Source organism: Panonychus citri, unplaced genomic scaffold, assembly GCF_014898815.1.
Source record: "Panonychus citri isolate SS breed McGregor unplaced genomic scaffold, ASM1489881v1 Contig00141, whole genome shotgun sequence".
Classification (NCBI taxonomy): Eukaryota; Metazoa; Arthropoda; class Arachnida; order Trombidiformes; family Tetranychidae; genus Panonychus; species Panonychus citri.
The window spans coordinates 4712161-4740101 of NW_026515546.1; the positions used below are offsets into that span (position 1 = coordinate 4712161).

Genomic DNA, 27941 nt, shown 5'->3' on the forward strand with positions numbered 1-27941 from the left:
CAACAATTAATTTGATTAAAGTTAATTTCAGATATTAACACGCTAGTAAAATCGTTGAGCCTTCTTGTTGATTGTTGATCAAAACTAATTTCGCGTGTTGCGTGTTAGTTGATTGTGATTAACACTTGAAAACCTTCATCATTATGATTAAGCTCATAAAAGAGATTGAAAATTTCAATTGGAACTTTTAATTTTTGTTTTTCACTTTCTTAATTGTTCCGTAATTTTCATGATAATAATTCAGTTGCCTGAGTGTATAAATGGCGGTGGGTGAGGTTATAATCTGTTCATTGTTAATCCTGAAGAGAGGTGGGATATTTATAGATAGTAAATAATATGAGAGCATGAGAATCATGATGATGAAAGATTTCAAGTAACATTTCATTATAATGTTTTCTCCATTAAAATTTACTCCGAGCAAAAAGTTTACGATAAATAATCAAGTGAATTGAAAGTTACTCTTGACAATAGAAAATCATGATAATCTTTTTTACCTCTTTTCGAGTATCAATTCTTATTGAGAAAGATGGAGAGAGAGAAAAGAATAAAAAAAATTCTAATATTCGAATATTTTTTAAACTCGTAAACAAGAGCAAAGAAGAAAAAAATATTTTTTCCTCGTTCGATAAGTAAACACGAAAAATATAGCAAATAAAGATTACGAATCTCAATCAGAATTTTCATTCAGCGTTTATCATACACGAATTTTATATATAAGCATCATGATGAGTTTTTTTTGCTTAAAATAGAAAAATCTAAAGTTCAGTGAAAGAGAAAAGGTAAAAATTATCATGGATAAACAATTTCTTTCTCATTTACATGATGACAATAGAGATTGAATCATATATATCATGGAAAAGATAAACGCTCAGAGTGTGGAAAATGAATCATTCCAAGAATAGAAATTTTTTATGAACTAGAAATTCTGTATTATTCAGAGCTCTCTCTCTCTCTCTCTCTCTCTCTCTCTCTCTCTCTCTCTCTAGTTCTTTCTTTCTTTATTTCTCTCTGAATAATCAATGGTGATTTACTAATTATAATTGTTCAGATTCTTCATTTGAAAAAGTAATTGTCTTTGATGAGTCGAACGAAACTGAATGAAGGTAAAAAAGAATGAGAAAATAAAAGGTTCAAGATCTCATTGAAACTGACCACTGGTCAAATGTTATATTACAATAATGATGATGGTTACCAAAATCTATCTGATTTATGATTGTAATTCCTTTTCTCAAGAAACCATCATCAATATAAGGATTTATATGTAATGTAGATAAGCAAAAGGTAAAAGACTTGACCAGCGGTCAATATTTGATCATACATGTATATATACACACACATAAGGAGAGAGAGAGAGAGATGTAAGTAAAACTAATTGTCTGATATTCATACCACTAGTATATGTTATTTTTAGCTCTTTCTCGGTATCAAATATCATAGTATTGAGTATCTACTGAGTACAGATTAACTGACCAAAGTGAAACGAAAGCTTGACCATAATCATTGATGGATTAAAGTTAAAAGTATTATATGATTATTATTTTATCAATAGAAATTGTATATTTCAACTAATTTCACAATCTTGTTGGCAATGGTTTTGAACATCAACCGATTACCTTTCATTTAATTTATATCAAATAAACTGAACCAGAACAAAGATATTAATATACAACAAGAATTATCATTAACATGATAAAATTATCATGATAATAAACCAACACAATAAGTCACTGTCATTTAGGGTAAATCAAAGGCAATCTTTTCATTAGGATGTTACATGAAGATGAACAAAAAGAAAATGAAATTTGAGCTAAATTATTACACTCACATGAATTTATCTAATCATAATCTAAATCATAATCCCAATGACACTCAAACAAATTAAACTTAAATTGCCAAAAATTAAAAATAAATTGCTCAGTGTTGCAATAATCCAATGATAACAAGGTTGATATATTATTAGATATGAACAAAGTTTCATTATAATCATGATAATTTATATCCAATTTCAGGAGGAAAGGTAAACCAGGCAGATCGATTCATGATTTTCATGGTAAAAATGGTAACTCATTTTTATCGCATGAAAAAAAAAATATCAACAATTAGTGATTAAAACAATCATCTGATCAATGGAGTTTAAGATTTAATTATAATCTTAACTGTCAATCATTCGTTTCGTTTTTGTTTCGTTAATTTCAACCCAACGATCGTTGAGACGAAATTGATTTTTTTTTCGCTTCTTTTTTCTTAATAATCAAATTGTCGTTTGCAAATGATAAAATCAATTCTAATCTAATTATGACTGAACCAAACTCATCTTTGTTTAGTAAATTGTAGTCTCTAATAACGTTAGATTAGTTAATCCAGTTTCATGTATCTAACGAATTCAATTTTTTAGCTCAATTCTTTCATCTATTAAATTTTGTCATTAATCATTTGTACGCTAATCAATTAGATGTGTAATTGTGATTAACGAAGCAGTAATATTAACAATATAAGAATTCACTAAGTAAACTTTTGCTTGTGAAAAATTAATTGATTCAATTACAAACCAACAATAAGGTTGATTAATTTCAATTAACCATAATCATCATCATTTACATCATTAGATTTATAATTAGTAACAAATGAGAAACATTGAAATATTTTTAACTCAACAATCAATGAGAACTCAAGTTAATCAGTTGATTGATTTTGGCTTCAACATATAAATAATATCTACAATTTTTTTGACTTCAAGCTCGAAATCAAACTTCGTCAGGCCAAAAGTCTAACAAAGTCCTAAAACTTTGCAACTAAAATCTAGTACGAACAAGTGATAGGATTATGTTAGTAACATCTCCATGTTTTGTAGCATTTGTCGCTCAAAGTTTCGGTACCAATAAACCTGAAAGAGCCCTTGTATCTTGAGCAAAATCTTTACACGAAAATCTTCTCGTCTCATTCAAGTGATTCCAAGAAAGTTTTTTATTTGATTTAATTTTCGTTTTCTCGAGCTTACAAAATTCCTATTAATCATAATTGCTGTTGATCTTGACGATGATGATTATTGGGAGGATAAACTTTCATCATGCCAATTAGTTTATTAATAGTAGCTAATTGGCAACCGTGATAATCTTGAGAGAGAGAGAGAGAGAGAGAGAGAGAGCTCATAATTCAATTAATAATAATAATAGTTAGTTAATAACAGTTTCCCTCGTTAGTGAAAAAAAAGAAAACAAATTCAACTAATCATAAGTGACAATTTAAATATTTAAACTATTCTCAATTATATAGATTCATGAGGATTCAACATTTCAAGGTCAAATTTGAAGAGATCCATTGCTAAATCGAAAATAAATTTAAAATAATAACTAAATTGTATCTAAATTGTGATTGTTACAATTTATCAATTGATTATTGGTATATTTATTATTAGATGCATGGAAAAGTGCTAAGCTGATCTCCAAAAGAATCTCAAATAAGTACTTATAATGATCACGAGAGTAAATGTTTACTTGTAAAAAGTTGAAATGAATTTGTTCATGAAAGAATGAGAATAATAAACTTTTTCATATGAATTTTCATTGATACGAAATTTCCAGTGACAATCTCATTCAGAGAATAAGGTTATCATGGAAGGTGGAAATTGGCAGATATTGGCAAAGTCTATTGGTTGAGATTCATTTGAATTCGGGCGAAAGTGAAATCACAACTTTCAACTATTGATATTTGGAACTGAGAAAAGTTCGGCATCAAATCCTGCTTACTTTTTTTTTCTTCTAACTTTAATCTTCTTTTCTTTTCTTATCATCATCAGCATCATAAGAATTTGGAACTTATTTTCCTCTGCTATTCAACGAAATTCAGATAACAATATCTTTCCATGGAAAAGGTTACAGATTCATAGCAACGGTTAGAAATTATTTCTTTCATTCAAATATCGTCAACAATTCCAGAGGAATTATCTTCATGATATGTTGCATGAATACTCATGAATTTTGCTCAAAACAATCAGACTCAATTCCTTGATTCCACTTCATATTCATGGTGCTTTTTAATAGACATAAATATGAAGAAAAAACTGGAATTAAAAAAGTTTTATTAGTCTGAGTAGTTAATTAATTGTAAATTATATTTAATTTGGAATTGAATTAATCACTGATTATTGTTTATCTTTTTGATTTTTACCATGTTTCAAACACGATCCAACTTCAAGTAGCAATCTAATTAACTATTGATGATGTTAAATGAATAATTGAAACTTGATTGATCTTAATGATAATTGTTACAACCAATTGTTAACTTAATTGTCTATTAAATAAATTATTTTCCACTCTCAAAGTGATATTGATTAGTTTTGGTTAATCAATTGATTGTGACTTTTGTTTTCTTATAAAAAACAACAAGAGTGGGGAAAAGTTAATCTGATTATCATTAATTATTAATTTCAAATTTAATCGATGAGACAATTAATCGTATCTAATTAATCTGTTAATCAGTGAAGCAATAGAAATAAATACAGGGAGTAACAATCAAAATACCCTGACACCCTGTATAATTTAGCTCAATTAACATCATTGTGGACCGAAATCAAATCAAATCAGTTCGTTCATTTAAACGTTAAACAATTAGAAAAGGGATCGATTGTCATTGATTATAAGTCTTCAATCAAAATGCAATCAATTAGACAATTTAATCACAATCAACGTTCAATAAATTTAACAGATTAAATTTTTCAACAATTAACTGATCGCACCAAGAAAGCAATCTAATAATTGATTAGATTGCTGATTATGATTAAGCTGATTAATGAATTGCAAAGTAAACCAGTTAGTTGGTTTCAATTGAATCGATACAAAAATTTAAATGCTCAGGACAATTAAATGAATAGTCAATTAACTGGATAAATCAATGACCATTAATAACTAATTGTCGATGGTCAATATGTTGATGAAAAAAGGGAAGAGCAATTAAAATTGACTATTATTAATAAAGATGAGTTGATGATAATAACGATAATCAATCGATACCAAAATAAGAGGACAAGTTAATTATTATACGAAAAATAATAATCAATTTTTTTCATCAAGTAAAATGTTAAACTGACCAGAACTGGACAATTGACATTGATGATTTTAGTGTTTACAAAAAAATACAACTCATCGAAACGGTGAAATCTATTGAATTATCATGATAAGATATTGATAATAAAATGAAATCCTTTTCAATTGAATCTTATTGATAGTTGATTGTCTATCGATTGTTGATCCATCTCCTTTTTTTTCAGCGATATTATTATTATATTTTCATTCCCAAGGTGAGATTCAGCATCTTTCATCTTTACTTTTTTTCTGTTACCTTCTTCCTCATCTTATCATCATTCTTTTCTCATTATCATTTCGTTTTTTTTCTCTCTTTTCATCTTTTTATCATCATCTCAATTCTATGTGTACCTATGCTCTTGAATTCTTGATCATCATCCATGATACAGGTAAGGTTAAGGTGCTTTTCATATGACAAATTGAAGAGTAAATAGAGAGAACAATCATGAAAGAGGATGAAGATGATATGGAAGAAAAGAAAAAGCAGAAAGAAACCAAATAGTGTTGTAAGAATGGATGAGAGAGAGAGAGAGAGAGAGAGAGAGAGAGAGATTGGTTGGTGATTCGATTTTTTCTTTTCGATTTGTAAAAAAATTCATGTAACATCCATGGAGATTGTCTGTTCATTTGTAGATCAATTTTCAATCAAAGTGATAAAATTGTCTAATCAAATTCAACAGAGTAAATGAAATCATAGATATATATCAAAATTAAATTCGATGAGCTTATCATGAAATTTTCCAGAACATTTTCATCATCATGATACACCGAAAAGAAGATAAATTTTATACTTGATAGTTGACAAACTCTTCTAAATTGTACCAATAAGAAAAAGGTAAAAAGCATCATTTATAACCATAGAAATTGTATCAATGTTTCAAAATTGAAGAGAAAAGTTGATTCATGATGAAACTCTGAAAATCGATTCGGGAAAAGTTTCACCAACCAAAATAATTATCTCTAAATTTTGAGTAAATAAAAAGTAATCATAATGATAATAGAAAACAATAATTGTATATGTGTTTGTATTTACTATGGTGGGTTTTGAATGAAGGTGGGATGATGATGATAATTGTGGTGGTGGTGGTGGTTTGACTGAATGAGGAAACGATGCTGGGAAAATTGTAATATACACCGAGGCTCTTGTGATAATAATGAGGTTGGGAATTGATGTTTGTTGATTGTTAATCTATTGTTATTAGACTAATGACACAGCTAATTAAGATGATAAAGACAATCATGTAATGACAATGATTCCGTAATAATAATGAAAATAATTCTGGTTGAATAAACTATTAAACTGTTCATTGTGTTGGTTCAACTTTTTTTTTCTTCTTCTTCTCATCCGGTTTCATGATAATATTATTATCCTAATTTCATTAGATAAATATAGTTAATCATCATCATGATTATTATCATGTTAATGAAAATTCATTTGTGAAAAAAGTTCAATTCAAAGTTGATGGAAAACAATTAAACCGGAAAAGTTTATGTTTATTGGTGTTTTTTGTTGTTGTTGTTTAATTGAATTTAAAATGACAATTTAAATTCAACTTCTTCTAATGCTAATCAATTGATCTTAATTGTGATTGATTTAACAGAACGTTAATCTTTTAATTGTTAACAATCATCATCATCATGTTTTTATATCAACATAATTGTATTTATGATTTGACACGTTTCTCATTATCTAATTGTGATCAATTGTTTGTCTTGATTGTTTGATTAACCTTTTTAACGTGATTATATTGTTAAGATTGTTAAGTTAATTGTTAGTTACTGATCAAGGAAACGGAAATGAGTAAAACATTTCAATTATTAAGACACATCATTTAGTTAAATAATAATATAATAACAATTAACCTTGTAATCAATTGTAAAGGTAAACAATTAAGTGATTTGATAAAAAAAAGTGTTGATTAATTGTGATTAATGAATAAATTATTAGTCTCACCATTTGAATTTGTAGTTGACAATTTGATTAATCCAATAGGTTTTCAGAGTAACAATTTCATTTCATTAATCAATTTAATGATTGGTAACAACAACAACAACAACAACTAAAACAACAACAATTAAGTTAATTGTTACCGATCGTTGAATTTAATATTTAATAATTGTCAATGATGAGACACAATTATGATGATCACAGTAGCAATATAGTTGTGAGCACAATTAACAAACAAACAAGAGACACTAATTTAACCTTCACATTGATTGTCAACAATTAGCACAAACTTGTAGCAATTAAAATTAAAAGGATCACAAAAAAGTTATCATTACTATTGTTTCCATAATTATCAAGCAAATTAATATTGTTGTTACATTTGAAGACAATTAGGTTCATTTTTAATTGAATTAAAAAAAAACTTTGTTGTTGTTTTTTTCTCTGTTGATTTTGTTAATTGTTCACAATCAACGAGAAAATATAAAAAATACAAAATTTGTATCAACAAGAGATTGGGGATGATAAATGATCTGAGTTGCTGATTTGTTACAATAAACAAAATGTTGGTTTAATTTTTTTTTCTTCATCATTAAATCAACAATCAACTCACCCAACTAGACACACATCAATCAACAAATCTCACTTACTCACTCACTCACTCACTCTCTCTCTCTCTCACCCACTCCACCCTCTTTTGCTACTCATTACTTCATAATTCATTTGACACTCTCAGTAATTTGCTAGAGTGAGTAAGGTAAAGGGAGATGAAAATTATCAACATCATCATCGTGATTAAATTACTTCTAGTAAACTGGATTGTAAAGCAGAAGCAAAAAAAAGTCAACAATTTAAATGTTAATCATTATCCTAATACAATTTATCTGGTAAATTGTTAGTTAATTGTTGATTAACGTGATAGATTTTCTGGTTTTTAGCTTAATTTTGTCTTCGTCTCATTTACTGATTGTAAAACTCAATGTACTCAAAAAGCTGATTATATGATGATATTGGTTATCGTCATCATAATGATGATATTGACGTGATGATGATGTAGACATGATTATGATGATAATAGAATCAGGTTTACATGTGTATTTGTGATTGTCATTAATCAATTGATTGGATATTGAATTGCAATCAACATGTATTAAGATAAGTTATTATAACTCGATAATCAATCTGTTGATGATTGTCAACCTGGCCAGTTAATCAACATTGTAAATGACTCTTGCAAATTTGCATAGGAAATGCAAAAGATTAGCAAAAGTGATCAACTAATTGCAACTTAATCACAAAGAAGCAATCAAATTAATGTAAGAATGTGAAATCAGTTTCAATGGATTAAGTCAATCAATAGTAATCATGAAGTTGTTAGAGTGAAATTTTTACTTTCCATGACATTGAATTTGTCTTTGGTAAGATTCACGAAAATAATAATAATAATATACAAAAAGGAATCTTAAGAATAGGAAAAATTCTGAAGATTCTTGTTTTCGAGCTGAATTTTCATGAAATTACTCCAATTTCTTAACAAATTTCAATCTTGAACAATTTAGATTCATGGTAAGATCCTGGGATTTACTTGAAACTTTATTATATTATTGTTGGTTTTCAGTTGAATGGATAAGATAAATATTGAACTTACCTCAGTATGAACATTGGGTGAAGGTAAACTCATGTAAACATCTTTACCTGTAACATGAAGTCCACCTGAAAAACAAAAGAAAAACAAGAAAATTCATCAGAATAATTTCATCAATTTCATGGTAAATAATCAACAGTAAACATTTCATCATGTTAATCATTTGGTCCTTTCATCATTATCATGATTCATTCTTGATTAAATTACAAAACATTTTTCCATCAATACTTTATGATATTACCTTAATTTTATTCAGTAATTTTCATTTCAAGTCTCATGATGATTATCATGTTTAAAAATAAACATTGCAACGATATAATTGATTCAGTTGAACTGAGAAGAGGAAGAGAGAAAAAAATTTTATCAAATTAACACTTAAAGTGTCTCAACAATTTACTTATTAATTGATGTCATCATCATCTATTACCTAGACAATTAACTGTCAAGACAATTTGAATGATCAAACAATTTACTAATGGATGAATTATAAAGTACAATTAATATCCATAAATCATCAAGGTAACAAATTATCTCGAGTCTTGATTGTTGTTAATTATCATAACTCTCAGAGCGGGAAAATATAAATTCAAACTTTTACTTTTTTTGCCTACCAATTGAAACTAATCACCATCATCATCATCTAATTGTTATAACTGTCTTAGTTGGAAACTACAGTTAATTGAAATATTCTGAGTTCTGTAACTGAGAATCAAGATAATTACAGCTCAGCATTCATCCTCTTAAAGGGGTTTCATGGTAATGAGAAACTTTTATTGAAAAGTTTCAGAGTTTTCAGTTTTTATCATAAAGTTTTTTTTTTCCTCAAATTTTCATGATAAACTTTCAATGAGCTCAAGTGATAAAGTGTATCTTTTATATGTGTTTATGTTTATCTTCATCTTCATCTTCATCTTCATCTCCCCATGAAAATGAAAGGTAAACACTTTAAAAATTGTACTTGTTTCATACAAGATACTTAAAGATGCTAAGACATAATGTTGCCAAATTGTTTCCAATTAGCTAATAGTTAATTGTGTTATCAAATTAATTGAGCCCAAAAGAGATGATGAGGATGAGGATGAGAAAAAAAGTCTCATGTAAATATCATCCATCAATCTAATGGGTGATATGTTGTTATATTTTCCCCTCCATTTCAGATAATAATATGATAAAACTAACGATGAAAGAACTGAAAAAGATACCAGAATTTTCATCATGTAAAGTAAATGAATATTCAACCATCATGATATTGTTTATAATGTCAATTTTATCAGCAAACAATTGAGTATTTTAAAACTAAATTACTGATCAATTAACTATCAACTACACATGCACTTTGTTGATGTAAATCTAATGTAAATATTGATTGTAACAAAATCTTCATTCTTGATTAAATGTGGCTAATTATCTGGCCTAATATCAACTAACTGTATCATTGTTTGTCCACCCTGATAAACTGTGAACACTTCATTTGATTCAATTTGTTTATTAATCCTTAATGATGATCGTTTTGCCCAAAAAGCAAAAAATTAACCTCATTCGTTGTAACTAATCAATTAAATTGTACACAACAAAATTGATTGTAACTCTCATTTCAATGTATCATCTCACACACATTGACATGTAAGTATCTTTGTTTATTGATGATCTCATGATGATCAACATCATGAAAGAGACTGAATTTTGTTCCTATCCTCTTCTAGCTAAACCTTAATGATACATAAATCATTGGTGTCATATTGGTGCCGTTCAGTGTCCCCATTGAATCAGAATGATCCATTGATTTGACGAAAAAGAAAAGGGAAAAAGTTTCATTCATCATATTTCATTGGATCGAATCGTCAACAATAACCTTTGACAATTAAGATAGAAGAATAATAAATTATTGTGGTTATAACGAACTAACAATTTCGACTGATTAGATGATACAAAACTATTCGAGTTCGTAAATTCTATTCTATTCCTTAAATGTTATATTCCATTTTCTTGGTAACCATACGAGATACTCAATTGGCTCATTTCGATAACAAGGTCACTACGGTCATTCTGCAAGGAAAAGACTTCCAAGTTCAGCCGAAGCTTGAAATTTTCGTAAAATTTATTACGATATTGGTAATAAGTCATTTTCTGTCCTCAATCGAGTGATAATTTTTGATAAAACTCTGAACACAATCATTAAAAATGATTAATCTTCTCGTAGATACAATTGATTAGATTTCTGTACAATTTGTCATGAAAGTATCACGATAATCTGAAATGATTTGTGGACATAAATAAATGATAATCTCATTCACCCGTTCATCTCAATATCAGAACTATTGACTGGACAATTAAACATTAATGACATTGATGACCACTAACGATCTTATATTTTAATACAAAATGATTATGTAAATGAGAAAATATCAAGAGTAAAGTAACATGAAAAATTATGATAACAGATAATATCGCCGGAGGGTAGATAATCTTACCATATGTAGATTATAATAGCTTTTATCATGTTCCATATTAGGTAACCATGGTTACGTTCCAGGATAAGTTCTAGATTCTCTACAGCGTTATCAACAATAAACTCTGAGAAAATTATGAAATTTAGGAAATTGTGATAATTTTATCTCAGAATAAATTGAAAATTCTCAGCAAAAATTACATCTCATTGATAAATATTAATACAATTTAAACAAAGGCACTAGAATATAATTAGTTGTTACTAATCAAGAATTAAATAGAATTTCCTAATTAATTTCAACGATTTCATGTTCTCTTATTAAATATTCATCTGAATTTAAAATATCATTAATAACCATTCAGGAGGTAAAATTTATACACATTCAAGTTCCAGCTAACAAATTTCATTCTGTAATTATATGCTGACCAGCTACTGGTCAGTTATCAGAGGCATTTTTATGTATAAAAGTGACCAATCAAAATGCTCTGGATTGGAATAGATTTCTGAACAGTTGTAAGACTAAAGATTTAACAAGATTGAATTGTTATCAAGTGAAATTGAATGAATGTGATCTGAATGGATTAATAAGGTTAGTTGAATGTGGATTAAGGGGATAAACTGAATATTAGGCGAATAAGTTGATCAGTTATCATGAAGAGAGAGAGAGAGAGAGAGAGAGCGAGAGCGAGAGAGCGAGAGAGAGAGAGCGAGAGAGAGAGAGAGAGATTCTGAAAATTGGTATGAATAAAATCTCGTCAAAAAAGATGAGAGACTTGATCCATTTGCATCTATCATGTAATAGTTAAAATCTTTTCCATATTCTTATCATGTTGTGGATTCTATTTTTTTTTCATTTTTTCTCTCATCATTTTCATGATAAATTCTGTCTCCTTTTCACCCAAAGAGATATAAACGAACTCACATCTCATGTTGACTTGTTAGAAAGGTAATTCAGTTTATCCAAGTTGTTCATCATCTCAAATCTCATGTAATTGTGATGGTTATTTGAATATCAAGTGAATTAAGAATGAACCATTTTTCCATATTCATGATTACCATCATCATCATCATCATGACAATTATATTCATTGTAATAAGTTAATTCAATAGAAGATGAGAAAATTGTAAACACCGGAAACTTTAAAATCTTGAAACTTTTTTTCTCATTCTAATTCTTTCACCTTGGTGTTTACCTCCCATTTCCGTTTCCTCGTCTAATTTTTCATGATTTGAATTTAGAAGATGCAAAATGATGATATTCATTGGAAGGATAATAGTTGAGGGAAATTTTCACCATGAATTATAATGAACAAGATAAATGGTGATATTATTATTAGAATATTTTTTTTTACTTCTTTCAAAATGATAATCAAATTGTCTAAGCATCATCATCATCATCATCTGTTGATGTTGTCATGACTCATGACAGTTTGTTTGACTTATCATGATGAAAAAATTTCTTCTCATTCTGATAATGTCATGTATCCAATTCATTCATTCACCTGACAATTATTATTTTCTTATTTTTCTTTCTTCCTTCTCATCATTTTCATCTTATTGTGATCATCATCATCACCATGAAACGTTAACTGTTAAATAATCTTACCCTACGATCAACCTTATCATGTTACTGATTATTATTATCATGATGACAATTCAAGACTCACATTGATAAAAAAATCAATTCTGATTCATGATCCTTAACTGATCACCTGTAATAATGATAATTTATCATTTGACCATTTGATTGACCACAACCCTAATGGATATAATCTGTTATCATGGGAAACATTTATCTCTTCATAATTTTCATTTCTCATCCTCACCATCATCATCATGGTTAATTTTGAACTCTATGGGTCTGGATAAAGACCACAGGGTAGGAATGATTTTTTTTGGTCTCACTCAACTTTCAGAATTGTCAAAGTTCTGGTAAAATCAAAGTGATAACATTGATTTTATGAATTTACAGTTTTTACTCTCATTGTAATAACTCAACTTTTATCCAGTTTTTTTTTCATGTTCATCTAAATATGTTACATCAATTTAGTTTTTCTCATCTCATTTTCATGGTACATGATATTAAGTTTTCAGGATTAGGATGAATGCTGAGGGGGATTGACAGAGGAGAACAGGAAATTGTAACCAATTTGATTGTCAATCGACTGATATAATATATATTATTATCTTCTGAGGTGTTTACCAATACATGAAGCGGAAGTATCAAAAATAGTTACATGATGAGAGAGAGAGAGATGTATATATCACCATGAATATTGTATATACTGTGAACTTTTTCATGGATTGATGATATTATCATGAAATTATCTGAATGATGGAAGATGAACTTTCTGTTGAGTTGAATATCCGTTTTTGCAGAGTGATATTGAGTTTTCATGATGAAAAGTTACTTTGTTGATTTTTACATTTTTGTATCTCAAAAGTTACTGAGTTTTTGAAATGAACTTTTCTTGTCACTTACCTCTTTTGGGTTTAGATATTTCAATTTCATTTACATTGGGTGGTGATGATGATCTTGACTGTGGTGCTGATGTTGATCCGGTGTGATATGGTGCTCCTGGTGCTGAGAAAGTAAATCTTATCTCATTTTTAAGTCTATTATGATCATAAACATAAACATCATCTCCATCATCCTCCTCGCCCTCTTCGCCTTCATCTTGATCAGGATCTTCACCCTCTTCCGGTTCAACTCCTTCCGTTATTTTATTTGAATCAAGATGAAGTGAACTTGGACTTAAAATGTTATTATTATTTTTATCCTCCTTGAAACTTGTCGCGGTGGGTGATGTAGGTGATGGTATACCTGGTGTAACACTGGGCACATCTAGATGACCCGAGGTGGTGGGAATGGCTCCGGTGGTGGGTGAATCTATGGACGCTTGTTGGATTAACCTTGAATATCCTTTGGAATCAAATGAAGCCGCTCGGTGAAGTGCTGATCGTGTTAATCTTTTACGAGTTGAAGGTTTCTTTTCAATCTCACCGGTTGAACTTAATGGTGATGAACTTTTCCAAAATCTAAGGTTAGAGGTTAAAGTTGATAGTCCTGAGTGTTTCTTTTGAACTTGATCACCTGAAGATACAGATGAAGGTGAAACTGAGCCTCCACCTAAACTAGAATTATTATTATTACCAACAAGTCCCAATGGTCCACTTGTGCCTCCCATTAATGGTCCAGTTGGTGTTAATGAATGAGGTGGACGTTTCTTTAATCCTCCAGAGGAAGATGAAGTTTCATTTGATCGAGATAAATTGTTAGAATATTTTTTAATCACTGGATCACCATAATTACACTGAATGGCAACATCTCTTTGCCATGGGAAACGAGGCTCAGAATCAGAGCAATTAATGTCCAATGCTGAGCAATAAGCTTCCTCTGGAAGTAGATTATAAGCATTTGCCTCATTCTTTGGAAGAGCCCCTCGAATTGAATCAACGCTCGATAAATTTAATGTCTAAATAAGAAAAAGAAAATAAGAAAACAAAACAATTTAGAACAAAAAAGTTAAGAAAATTTGATAACAAGTTCGAGAAATAGTGATATTAATTGGAAAGAAATTGATTCGTGTTTACAAAATGTTGGAGTTTTTAAATTTTAAACATCAATCAATGGAAAATCTTATCATCATCACCATGTATCATGAAGAAATACTGAATCATCACCAGAATAATCATCATGAACTTTCCCACTTCTGTATACATGGATTTCTAAGTCTCTTGTTTACCTTTTGTATCTTTAATTACTTTTGATCTGAAAATGGATGAAAAATCCAATCATGTTTATCCTCATCCTCCCATCATCACAGTTAATCTTGTTTACTGGATAAAAGTAGCGAAAAAAAAAATAATAATCATGATCAACATGATGATGATCATGATAATATCTGTTCTTGGAATAATATTTTTTTCTTTCGTGTTAATAACGAATACAAGTGAACGAAAAAAAAGAACAAGAAAATTTCGAAATTAAACTTGAAAATATTTACCGTTACTCTCATCAGCTCGTATTAGAAAATAATCATTTTCCTCGAAAATTTCATTCATCTATTCATTGTATTATTTTTTATTCCATGAAATTATTGTTACCTCATCTTCATAAGACTATATATTATACGATTATTATCATGCTTATTAGTGTTCGATGTTTCTTCATATTATTATTATCATTTTTTACTTCTCATTATTTTTCATCTCAGAACTTGCAACTCTCTTACAGGGAGAATTCATCTTTCAGAATTACAATGAATAGAAAATAATAATCACTATAAGAAGAAGAAGATGATGATGATGATGATGATAGTGGTGGTGGTGATGTTATTTTACTGGGAATTACTTTTTTTCTCCAATGGTTTTTTAATGGAAATTCTCACCTGAGAGAAAAGAATTTTGATTTTTTTTCTTTTTTCTCTTTTCTCTTTTTTCCACCTTGACTTTGGTGGTTTTCTGATCTGGTTAACTCACTAGTGGAGGTTTTTTGGTGGTGATAATGATAAGGAGATGGAATCAAAGATTGAGGACAATAGTTGTTTCCATTATCAAATGAATGCTGGAAAAAGAGGATGTGAAGGTGGGGAAAATGTTCGTTTGAAATTATTATTTTTTTCTTTTTTTTCTATTACTTTTTCTTCCTGAGAATTGTTTGAAAAAACCTGAGCATCTTCCTGAATTCTAGCAAGAGTATAATAAAATTGCGTGAAATTTTCAGTGTTTACAGGAGGAACTACAGAAGAATGAGTGAGAAAATCTAATCTCTAGTTTTCTCTCATTTCGAGATCAGAATAGATTTTAACTTTCACTATTTCGACTTTTTTTCATTCAAGTTCAGGTAAAACGAAGCGTATAAACTTAACAAGGAAAGAATTCTGAGTAAATTCTGCTCAAACAGTTACCATGAAATCATGATAAAGATTCTAACAAATTCTCATGAAAGATTTCATCTCAGAAAAAAAAGTTCATATGAAATCAAATGAAATCAAATTGTTGACAATTTGAATTTCTACTTTTTCTCGGTTTGATTGTGTTGATCATCCGATTTGTTCATTCTGATTTATAAACTTAACAATCAAGATGCTAATTAAAATTAATTGCTTTACTCATTGTGATGCTCATTATTTAATAACTAAAACAATGTTACTATGAAACTGCCCACTGAAGGTCAATCATCACAATTAAATTAACCCGATAAAATTGCTAACTAATGGTAACTTAATGGTTTGGAATCATCTTAATTGGATCAATTGATTTTTCTATCTAAATGATTGATTTTCAGTATTCATGGTAATAACATAGTTCTCAGAATTTCTTAATTCAATTAATGATTAATTAGTACAGTTTGTTTAATTTTAATGGCTTCTAATTTGTTAAACTAATTGCAAAGGGAAATGACAAGTTTAAGGTGAAGACGAATGCTAATTGAATCTAATTTGATTGAAATTCAAAGATTGAATCTCATGAAAAGTATCATGATTATCTGATTTTTCACTAATATAATTTAATTAGATTAAAGAATGATGCAAATAAGCCAAAGAAAATAGTCAAACAGTTTCATTGATTAGAGTGACATTCTGATTGACAATTATAATTACAAATCAAATAAGATCCTGATTAGAGAATTTTAATCATCATGATTATTCATTAACCTTTGAATAAAGAAAAATTCCTTCAAAATTCAATATCTCGAATAGAGATAAAAATAGAATTTCGAATAGAAGAGATCAGAACTTCTAAGAAATTTTACTTCGATTCAATTGATTCGAACGATTTGATAAATTCTGTCAATTGTACAGAATTTTTCATCCTTTCTCTCTCTCTCTCTTCATCATCTTAGTAACAATATCGAATCGAAAATTTTACTTCTTCTTTCGATAAAAGGATAACTTTAGTCTCTTTTTATTCTCTTCAGGGATTCTTGATACAGAACATTTATCGTAATCATATGATACACATGATCTGATAATTCAGGTGTATTTACACTCTCATGAAATATCATGAGAGTAACTTTTTCAACTTTTCGTCTCAATAAAATTCAATTTGAATACAAACTTTTCAGAAATTTTCATTTTCATTCGTTACTTGATAAGATTTTCATGCTCAAAGTTTCATATTAAATTAGAAAATAAAGTTTCAAGTAACATTATCATCCAAATGATATTTAATAATAGAGATGATAATACAGGGAAACCAGACTGACCTTTCTATAATCATCTTCCGTAAATACATTCAGACAATATTGAATATAATGTATTCAAAAAGTTCAGAATCAGTTTAAGGAAATGTTTTCACTCATCGATAGAAACTCCAAGTTAACGACAAATGACTACAATTACAAATAACTGCTCAAGATTAGCAAATAATTAAGCAGAATTCAGAGTTTTTAAATTTAATAAGAAATTTAGTTAACAATTTAATTAATCGAAAGACTAATTAAAACGTAAATGCAATTGGAACTTTGAGAAACTTTGTTTATTACTATGGATCAAATCGATGTCTTGATTATTTGGGAATGGAAAGAAAATTCTGCTTAATTGTGATTGATTAGCTTTAGAATTTAATATTGCTCAATGAATAAAGAGAGAGAAAATTTTGATACTCAATTTTATAGAACAGAGAAAAGATTGATAGAGAAATTGAGTGTTTCCATGTTTCTTTTCCAGGCACATGTATTGGAGGAAATTGAATCGATAATCAATGTAAGTTCTGTGAGTGGTAATGATGATTCAAGCAAAAAGCAATTAACAACAATTAACAGCGAAACAATCAGTATAATCAGCAAAAGAAAACAAATAGCAGAGAAAATAATGATAAATATGATGAAGAAGAGATAAAAAAATATTCTCCCTGTGAATAGATTAACATGGAAGAAGAGAGAGAGAGAAAGAGAATTTTCTTCCATGGATATTACATGGAACCTTCTGAATCTTTTCCGTTTTCTGTGTAATATGAACTTTTGTCATTTCATTTGATTCTCTTCTAATTGCATTCTCATTATGATTTCAATAATTCCCAAATAATTTAACTCAATGAGGAGAGAAGGAAGAAGAAAAAGAAATTCATCAACATGGTGATAATCATGATGAACTAAAAGGAAAGGGAAAGATGAAGGTGGAAATACAAAGTATATAAACTGCTAATAAGTTGGTTTACTTTTACACTTGGAACTTGAATTGTAACTATGGTTACATCAGGAATAGAACAGAACTTTTCATTATGAAACTTTCTTAAGAAAGAAGATTTTCTTTCTTTTCTTTACTAAACATCCACATTCTCTTTCACCAAATTCTAAATTCTCTTTACCTGGATGAAAGTGTAAATACACCTTGTGAATACATATAAACCTATGATAGAAACTCATAACTTGCTCATAACAGTTTTCAATTCTTCTCTTGAAACTTTTAGACTAAAGATCCTTTCTTTCAATACTTAGCAGTAAAACCAGAACTTTTCCTGAATTTATACAAGTATAAACACACCAAAGAATCGCGAACATATGAATTGAAATGATTTTTTGATTGTGATGGGGAAAAGTTTGAGAAATGTTCATTCTTATTCATATTAAGGTGTAAATATATTGACTATTCAATGAATCAGTTTACATTGGAACTTTTCACCCATTGAGATGTTCATGTGATCCAAATTATTTGTCTTGATTGAAGAAAAAGGTTTCAGCAGAAACTGGAACATGGAACCTGAGAGCAATAATTATCCACCATTAGCAGAATTGTCAATCACCTTGAAAAATCAATAAATATGCAAATGATTTCAGAGGTTGAATGAGTATATATTTAAGTATAAATAAAGGAAAACAAACTTAAGAAAAAAAAATAAGAGTTCGAGGAAAAAAAGTTCTAACGAAAAAAAAAGTTTCGTAAACTTTTCTGCTGCATAATTGACAAAGTTAATTATATACTAGAAACAAGATGTAATCTTTCAATGACAATAGTCATGATATTAAATTGGATTAATAGATTGATAGATGAGAATAAATTATCAGCTGATTGTTGCACAATTTGATTATTTTCTCTGATTAACATTTGATAATTACAATCAGATATCTTACAATGAAACCGATAATTAGATGGTAACAGTTATGAGAAAATAAATCTTGGACTTTTTTGTTTAATCTAAAAAGAAAAGTAAAAGTTAATTGTAATCCTAAATCGGATTACGATTGTGAGAATACAAGATTCATGATATATAATAAGTTGAGATGATAATAATGAACAGGTAACAATGATACTGGTGACAATCTTGTACAGGTAAATTTAGATTGAAAAAACAACAGAAACAATTGCCTAATAGTTTCATCAGAATTTTTCAATGACAGGATAATAATAATGCTCATGATGAAAGGTATGATTATCATGAAATAAAATCAAAGGTATTAGATGAAATCTGATTAACCAGGTTAAGATTTTTCCAAGTCACCAAACATAAACAATAATCAGTTTTTTATTGTTAATTCAGTTTAATGGTGAAATAATCATGAATCTGGGTTATGTTTACATACAACGAAATTGAATTAATATTTAATTGTTTGAGTTTTAATGTTATTCAAGAGCAAATTTACTCAATGAATTAATATATATGAATTATTATTATTATTATTATGATTATTACCACTGAAATGATATGATAATCAGTGAGTTTTTGTAAATGAATCAATTAATCATTGTGAGTGAAAACATGGTTAGAGTAACAATGATCAATTCAATTGAATGGAAGGAGATTAAACTAATTGTGTGATTGATTGTTAAGCTAAATACAATGAAAGTATTACATGATTACCTGAACAGGTAAACGAGAGATAAGTCAAGGATGAATGAGAAATAAAATTCCTAATGATTGTAAATGCTGAAAGAGAGAGAGAGAGAGACAAATGAAATAATAAGAAAAATATGATTAATATGATGAAATAGAATATGAATTTTTACCTGTTTTCTATTCATTATTTTTTCACCTCTTCTTTTTTTACCTGGAAATTGATGATAATTATTATCTTATCGTTTTCTCCGGAAATGTAATGTCAATTCAAAGTGAATACTGATTACTAATAATATTGTGAACCATAAATCGTTGACTAGGGTTACCAGAGGGAGAAAATGTAAATTTCCATTGTCGTTAATTGCGAATCATATGATTAATTAATTTCTATTTTCAGTTTACTTTCGTTTTAATCATTATCTTCATGATAATCTTTACCAATGTGAATTCCCTGTAATCACGGTGATGAACAAAATGAAAGAGAGCAACTGAGAGAAAGATGATGATGGAAATTTCTCTTCCTGATAATATTATGTTTTCTCTATAATTTTTTTCTCTCTCTCTCTCCTTCTCTCATGAACTTTATTTATTTCCATGAGATTCTGTTGCTCAGCAACAAGTTATTTGGAAGAAAAAATTTCTTGTCTTCCATTTACATTCTCTGGGTTATTATTAATAATTCTCTCTCTCTCTCTCACTCAATCTTTCCATCCTCATCTAGTTATTAATTATTTCTTTCATATTTTTCTTCAGCTAATCAGATAATTACATAGAGTGTTAATCATCTCAATTAATGTGTGTCATTCTTACAGTTTTCACTTCAATTCTGTTCAAATTACCTTAGGCGATTTTCTTATTATTTGTCTTGTTTTAAATCTTTTCTTCTGGGAATCAGTTCGTACTTCTAGTTATTTGTCTAGGCTTCATCTTGATCATCTTATCATGTATTAACCATTCAAGTAACTCATCCATTTCAGTGCTCAAGGTTAAGGTTATGACTTTTACATTGAATATCATAGTGATCTAGTTGCTGACCTTTGGTCTCGAGAAACGGTATTACTATGGTATGGACCTTAGTAGACTAATACTAGTACATCAACAAAATGTCATGAAATACAATAGTTATATAATTTTGAAGCAATCAAAATTATCAACATTATCTAAATATAAATTATTCAAAATTGTAACAATTTATCATAATTATCATCTAGCTAATACAAATTCAATTGTTTCCATTGAAAAAAGTTTTATTCAGGAAAAAGCTTCAGGCATTTAGTTTAGTTTACGTTTTGGTTTAAATTTTTTGTCATGATGACCAAAAGTTTTCAACATTTGAATGGACTAGAGTTGAATTTCATGATGGAAACACCATTTGATACTCTCATTGAATGAGTAAATGAAAATATCTGTACACGAATAATCTGATAGATTATCAGCTGAGTTTGAACTTTTCGAAGCTTCCAAGTCTCTCTCAAAGTATTGTACAAGACAACTGAGCCTCTTTTGCCATTTTTCTTTGGCTATCACTCGAAATAAGTTTCAAATTCTGCCTCTAAATTTTTCGTCGAAACCTATTCACTTTATTTCAAAAATTTCGAGGTCAAAAAGGTTATTGAAGAGGTGAGGATTCGCAAGAGTATAGAGATGACAACGACTCGCATGGCTTTTCTGTCTAGAATATGACCTCTAATCCTTGGTTCTTGAGATATTAAGGCAAACACCCGTCAAAGAATTCATGAAAAAAAGCTCAGCCCTATTCAAAACTGTGGTCAGTTGTATCAAGATTTCAGACCCAAGCCTTTGCTTGTTCAGACCAACAGAATGAAACAATATTCTGAAATTGTTTAAAATTTTATTCTTTTACTGAGAAAAATATGAAAGTTGATTTATTGAAATCGAAATGAGATATCGAATTCCAAACTCTGAGGAATCTATAATAGTGAAAATAATTATTGCTTTTGGAAAATTTTTATTCGAAATTGAAATGGTCAACTTACTGGTCAGCATTCTTATTCTTTATATTAGATTACCTTACACGCTGTTATTTTCTTTTTCTCTTTTTTTTCATTCAATTCTCAAAAGTATCTGAACAAAATGTCGTATCTTTGGTCAGTTAAAGGTTATCTTGACCATCTCCAGGTAAAAGTATATTGTATTTAAATTGTTGTTTCCCTTTTCTTTTTATTATTAGAAAAACTTTTCTCAGATAATGAAATGTATACACAATTGATCTCGAATAAGAATGAAAATTTTCCCATGAAGATGGTAATCAGCATTTTCTTCATGGAAAAGGTTATTCAAACGTCTGAACTTTATCTTTATCTCTGATTCTAAATTGAATTCAACTCTTGACATGATAAATTGATGAAGAAGAGGGAAAAAAAGTTCACCGAATTCAATTGTTATCTAAATGAAATGAAATCTCTGATTTTAACACCAAGATAATGATTCAGTTAATGATTCTGATAGATAGTTAATGATAATCAGATAAAAACTCATTATAACCAAAAGTTTATCATGATAATTGAAATTATCGAGTTAATTTCTCATCATTTGATTAGTTTTCCCAACTAAAATGTTGTAGTTTAATCAATAATCAACTTTATTGTTGAGGTTTGATGATCATTATTGTTGAGTGATGAAAATTTGGCTAAACAATTAACGTTAATCATTCAACAAATCAACAGTTATCATGATTGTTTATTGTATTAATTGTTGTGAGTAAACAAAAAGTTTATCATTTATGTTAACAACCAACTAATTACATGCCATTTTCTCATGTGTTTAGTTAATTACTCGTGTTTATCTAACTGATTAAAAGTTTTAAATTTAGTTAATTAGTTTATCTTGTAACATGGAAATTGGTTAATGGGATTAACTAACAAACTATCAAATAAAAATAAATCAAAGTTTCTTAAAATTATTTTAATCTGATTCTCAATTTCAATTTCAATTCATTGATTAGCTGAACTTTTTTGTTGAATCCTTTCAAATTGTAATTTATTGATTCATGTTCATGGTGATTACATAAATTTAATCAAAATTAAATCGTTAATCAAACTCATTCTTAATCAATAACGATAATAATCAAAGGTCAATAATAGATTTGCAAATATTGGACTGATTGCCAATTAAATCTTAAATTGTTTACCCTTTAAATGATTACATAAACACAATTGTAAGTAATTGAAATGATTTATCATCAGCAATCAATATCTAATCAACAATTTAAATCACTGTAAATATTATTAGTTCAAGAATTGGATTGGATCCAAGAGAAAGTTATTTGTAATCATCATTTTGGTTAATCATGAGACTTCATTTCAATCAAATCTGTTAACAATCTTGCTGATTGTAATCATTTGTGATTAGTAGCAACAATTTACCAAAACAATCATGGCGATGATTAGAAATATAAGAAAAAATTTAATCTGCAAATTAATTTGATTGTTCAATTCAAATTATCTGTTAACTGCTTATGTAAATTGTGATTTCAATCTTAATGGTTTAATGTTGCTTTTTGATTGTTGTCAATTGAGTTATTTTTATATTAGTTTTAATTACTGATGATGAGTTGGTGATTATCAACAATTTACTGATGAAATTCAAGATTTTAGTTGAAATGGTTCAATGAATTTGAACATTTCTAGTCTATCATATTCATGACAGTTATGATTATCCCTTTCATCATCTTTCATCATTGTCAAACTTTAAAAATCATCATCATCATCATCATTAGCTTATCATCCTCATCATCCTCATCTTCATTCATCTCCATCATCTATCGGGTGACCGAAAATGAGTGAGCATCTCAAGAATGGTAGGTCCTAGAATAAAATTTCAAGCGCCATTGAAAGCGCCATCAACCAAATACAAATCGTGAATTTTTTCAGAATTTTCGAAGTTCAAATGCGACTGTGGTTCTTATTTAAAGGCCAAAATCGCGATTTTCTCTATGAGAAATTTATAATGGGAAAGTTAAAGAGCAATTTTCGTTGATTTCGGCCATGTTAGATCTCAATAACCTTACTTCAGATAATGATGAGCTTAGATATATGAGATAATAGGTCAAAAAGAATAACTTTTGACCGAAAATTTTGAGTCCAAAGTCAACCGTTCGCTTTTCAGGCCACTCGATATCCTGAGAACCGTGCGTCCTAGAAAAAAAAGCCGAACATTTTTGGACTCAGCGTCAAATTTACTTTCTTAAAATGTATAGAAACGTGGGTCCAAAACTTAAGGTTCGTGAGATGCTCACTTATTTTCGGTCACCCGATATTTGTCTTTTCATTTCATTTGATTGTTACCACTTTGTAAATTACTTTACTTTCATGATGATTCAGTAGATAATTGTGATTCTGATGATAATAAATGTCAACTTTTTCCAATTTTCTATCTGGATTCATGGTTACTCAATTTGGTGTCCATCTTTTCATGATGATCATTTAATTGTCAACAGTTTTCGGTGACATTTTTACCTTTAACTATTTTTTTGTTGGTACAAAAATTAAATCACTTTCAAGATAAATTTACTCAATCTCCATCATTATCAACACAATTAATTTCATGGACCAATCCAATGATGAACATAACAAGAAAAACTGTTTAAATTGATGGTGAATGTGAACTATTAAAATAATAAAATAGTAACAGTGTTAATTTTATTTTGCTTTAAAATTTATCTGATTGATTCTGAATGATGGTTCAGGGTAATAGATTCAGTTGAACATGAAAGTAATCATAGATGATGATGATGATGATGATGATGATCCAGTAATGATGAAGTTTAATAATATCATGTTATCATGTGATAATACCATGAAATGAAACCAGAAGAAGATGAAGAAAAAAATTATTGAAAGAAATGGATTCAATGGGTGAGGATGGTGAAGATGATGAAGGATCATCATTATCTTCATGATGATGATGAGATGAATGATACTTAACATTGATACTTGTGATTGTTATTATTATTAACGGTGATGAGTGAAAAGTAAACGACTCAAGATTCATCATTATAAATGGAAACTATTATATTATTCAGAGGTTCATGTTCAGCGTATTTGGCTGTTCCCTAAGAACTTTTTTCAGGGGAACTGAAGATGGAGAGAGAGAGAGAGAGAGAGAGAGAGAGAGAGAGAGAGAGAGATCTACTATTCAAGTTGATTTCTTTTTCTACCTGTTTGTCATCAAGAATCTGAATAACATTCAATATTCTGAATTCTGAGAGAAACTTTTCATGAATTATCATGTAGAGCGGAGATGAAAAGGTAAAGATGAGAAAAAAAGGAAGAAGAAATCGAATGAGAGAAAAGATTCAAATTGGAATTGAACATAGAAAATGATGAACATGGTTAGTTTCTTATATTTAGAGTAACAATCATGATGGAGAAACATGAATTTTTGTTTGCTTGTTTATCGTTGAATATTATGAGTACATCATTTGGGTTGAATGGTGAAGAATGATGAAGATGAAGATGAGGATGATGATGATTGAGAAGTGAAAGTGATGAGGAAACAAAGTGTAAGATGAAAATGGGATAGAGGGAGTGAAGAGATTGAAGATGACAGTGATCATCATTATTTGTGATGCTTTTATATTCAATGACAAATAAAAATAACAAACATTTATTGTCACTGACAAAAGCATCAACATCAACAACGACAATAATACAACAACAACAACAACAACATGAACATCAATGAAGAGACACAATCAGGATGTGAAAGGATTTCGACTTAAATTATTGTCATTAAAACCAACAACTTGATTACATTATGAGAGATAACTGATTTAGTCTAATATCATTATCTTAATTAGAAGGGAAAATTGTAAGATAATTAGAGTAGTAGTAGAGATAGTTATTAGTTTTATTTGTAATTGAAAAGTTTAGTTTTATCGTAATGATGAATTTACATGTTGGGTGAATTAGCTAAATGAACTTGAAATTAATAAGAGTAAGAAAAATATCTTAGAGTGGGAATATAACATTACGAAAATTAAAAGGGGAAAATGATGATGACGATGATGAGTATCTCTTTATATCTTCCCTTTGGTTTTATTCTTGTTGATAATGATGGAGATGGAGATGGAGATGGAGATGGAGATAAGGATGAGGATGAGGATGATGGTGAGAGTGATGAGGTTGCTAGAAAATGATTGAGAAAAAGATTCTTGCCAAGAGAGAGCGAGAGGACTTCAGATGAATTGTAGGAATTTTAATGTTTCTGTTGAATTAAGAATAATCAAAATATCATCATGATAATCATCATTATCTTCATCATGTTCATCATGTTTCTCAGTTAATGTAATAATAATAAGAGAAAAGCAATGAGCTGAACTCTTGTATATGTGCTACAAGTATATGAACAATTGGAGAATACAAATTTTGCTTCTTCTTCTCTCCATTAATTGTTAGTAATCAAATCAAATTACCTGTGGTTTATTTCGTGATTTAAATGATGATCCTGGTGATGATAAATCAGTTGTTTCGGTCAGTGAAGTGGTCGAATCTTTGAAAGTTAATTCAGAGTAACTCCGTTTGGAACTAAATTTTTCACGTAGCGATTTAGTTCGAGCACTAATTCCACCTCTTGATTTACACAGATTCAGATTCATTTTGGGTTAACAATTAGCTGATAATTTATATTCAATGTAGAAACAATTTTTACATATAAACACAATAACAATTATAACGATGTTAAATTTATATCTATTAATGTGAACAACACAAAAAGTACAATTTAATTGATTTAGTTGATTTGCTGTTTTCTTTTTGACACAAAATGTATATAAAAAGTAAATTTGATTGTTGTCGCAAGTTTAATTGACATTAGGAGAAAGGTTGAGTTGTTACAATTAAAAATGACAAAATTTAGAAATAAAAATACTTATTATTGAACAAATTTCTGAGAAGATGGTTAAAAGAACTCAACTAATTAACTGCATATTGTTTGATTATTAGAATTCAATTGGAATAGAAAATAAAAACAAGCTTTTCTTTTCTAAATTATTTCCAAATTATCAAAAATCGTTTGAACATTTGGTTAACATATAAAAAGAGAACAATTTTCAGGTTCGATTTTTTATTCAAGTTCTGTTCTAACCATCATGATCATGTTTCTCTGTTTTATTTCCTCTCAACTTGTACATCTTCATCTTCATCTTTATCATCATTTTCTTTTTCTTCTTCCATAAGTCGCCATCTGGATTATTCTTCTTCCAAAGAATTGGAAAAAACTTTTTTTCGTCGAATTTTCCTTCGATTCAAATTTCCCGCTCATTTTCGTTGGAAGCGCTTTTTCTCCACTTTGGTCGCCGTCTGGTGGTCGAAAAGGTTAAGTGTCACTTGGAACTTTTTTTGGGTTAAATTGAGAAAATCATTTCCCTCTCATCTTTAAATTGTTTTCGCTTTTGTTTAATTTCCGTTGATTCATTTCTTCTTTAATTAATCTTGTCTTTTTTTCTATTAATTAAGCCTTCTGCTTCTTCTAATTACATTGTTAGAGTAAATCTGCTCTTCTCTTGTTTCAGTTTCTCAGTTGTGTTCAGTTTTGTGTCTTCGTGTTGAGATTCAAAATGTTTAAAATCCATCCAGAGAAAATAATGAGAAAAATTGATCCCAATTTAATTCCCGATAAAGTAATTGGAGTAATTCACCATCATCCTGATGGTCTATTGATCAAGATGAAGTGGAAAAATAAAGATGAGAGACATTTTATCCCTTCGACTGTAGCAAACGCAAAGTGGCCTCAATTTGTCATCAATTATTATCAACAAAGGATCCGATGGCAAGAGATTTAAAGTGTCAATTGTATCAATCATCGCCTTCATCTTCTTAATCCCCGACAATTAGAACAACATCCAAAGAGATTATCATCACCATCACCATGATCAATTATCCATATTAATTAGTCGTAGTGTTACTCTAACTAAAAATAAGATTTATTTACTTTTCTTTTTTTTTTGTCTTATCAAAAGTTTCAAAATGATTTCATCAATTGATCTAAAAAGGATAAATCATCTTGTAATTAATAAAC

At 28.8% G+C, this 27941-nt stretch overlaps 1 protein-coding gene across 1 annotated transcript in view; it reads right to left on the minus strand.

The window, feature by feature from the left end:
• LOC128395564 (uncharacterized) overlaps positions 1–27036 on the minus strand; it is a 43419-nt gene extending 16383 nt beyond the window's left edge. Inside the window, exons 1-3 of the mRNA XM_053356008.1 lie at positions 26338–27036; positions 13603–14596; positions 8675–8739 (exon numbers count right to left, since the gene is read on the minus strand). Coding sequence (XP_053211983.1) covers positions 8675–8739; positions 13603–14596; positions 26338–26520 — 1242 coding nt within the window. The 5' untranslated portion in view covers positions 26521–27036. The remainder of the gene's footprint in view (positions 1–8674; positions 8740–13602; positions 14597–26337) is intronic.
• Positions 27037–27941: the final 905 nt, after the last annotated feature.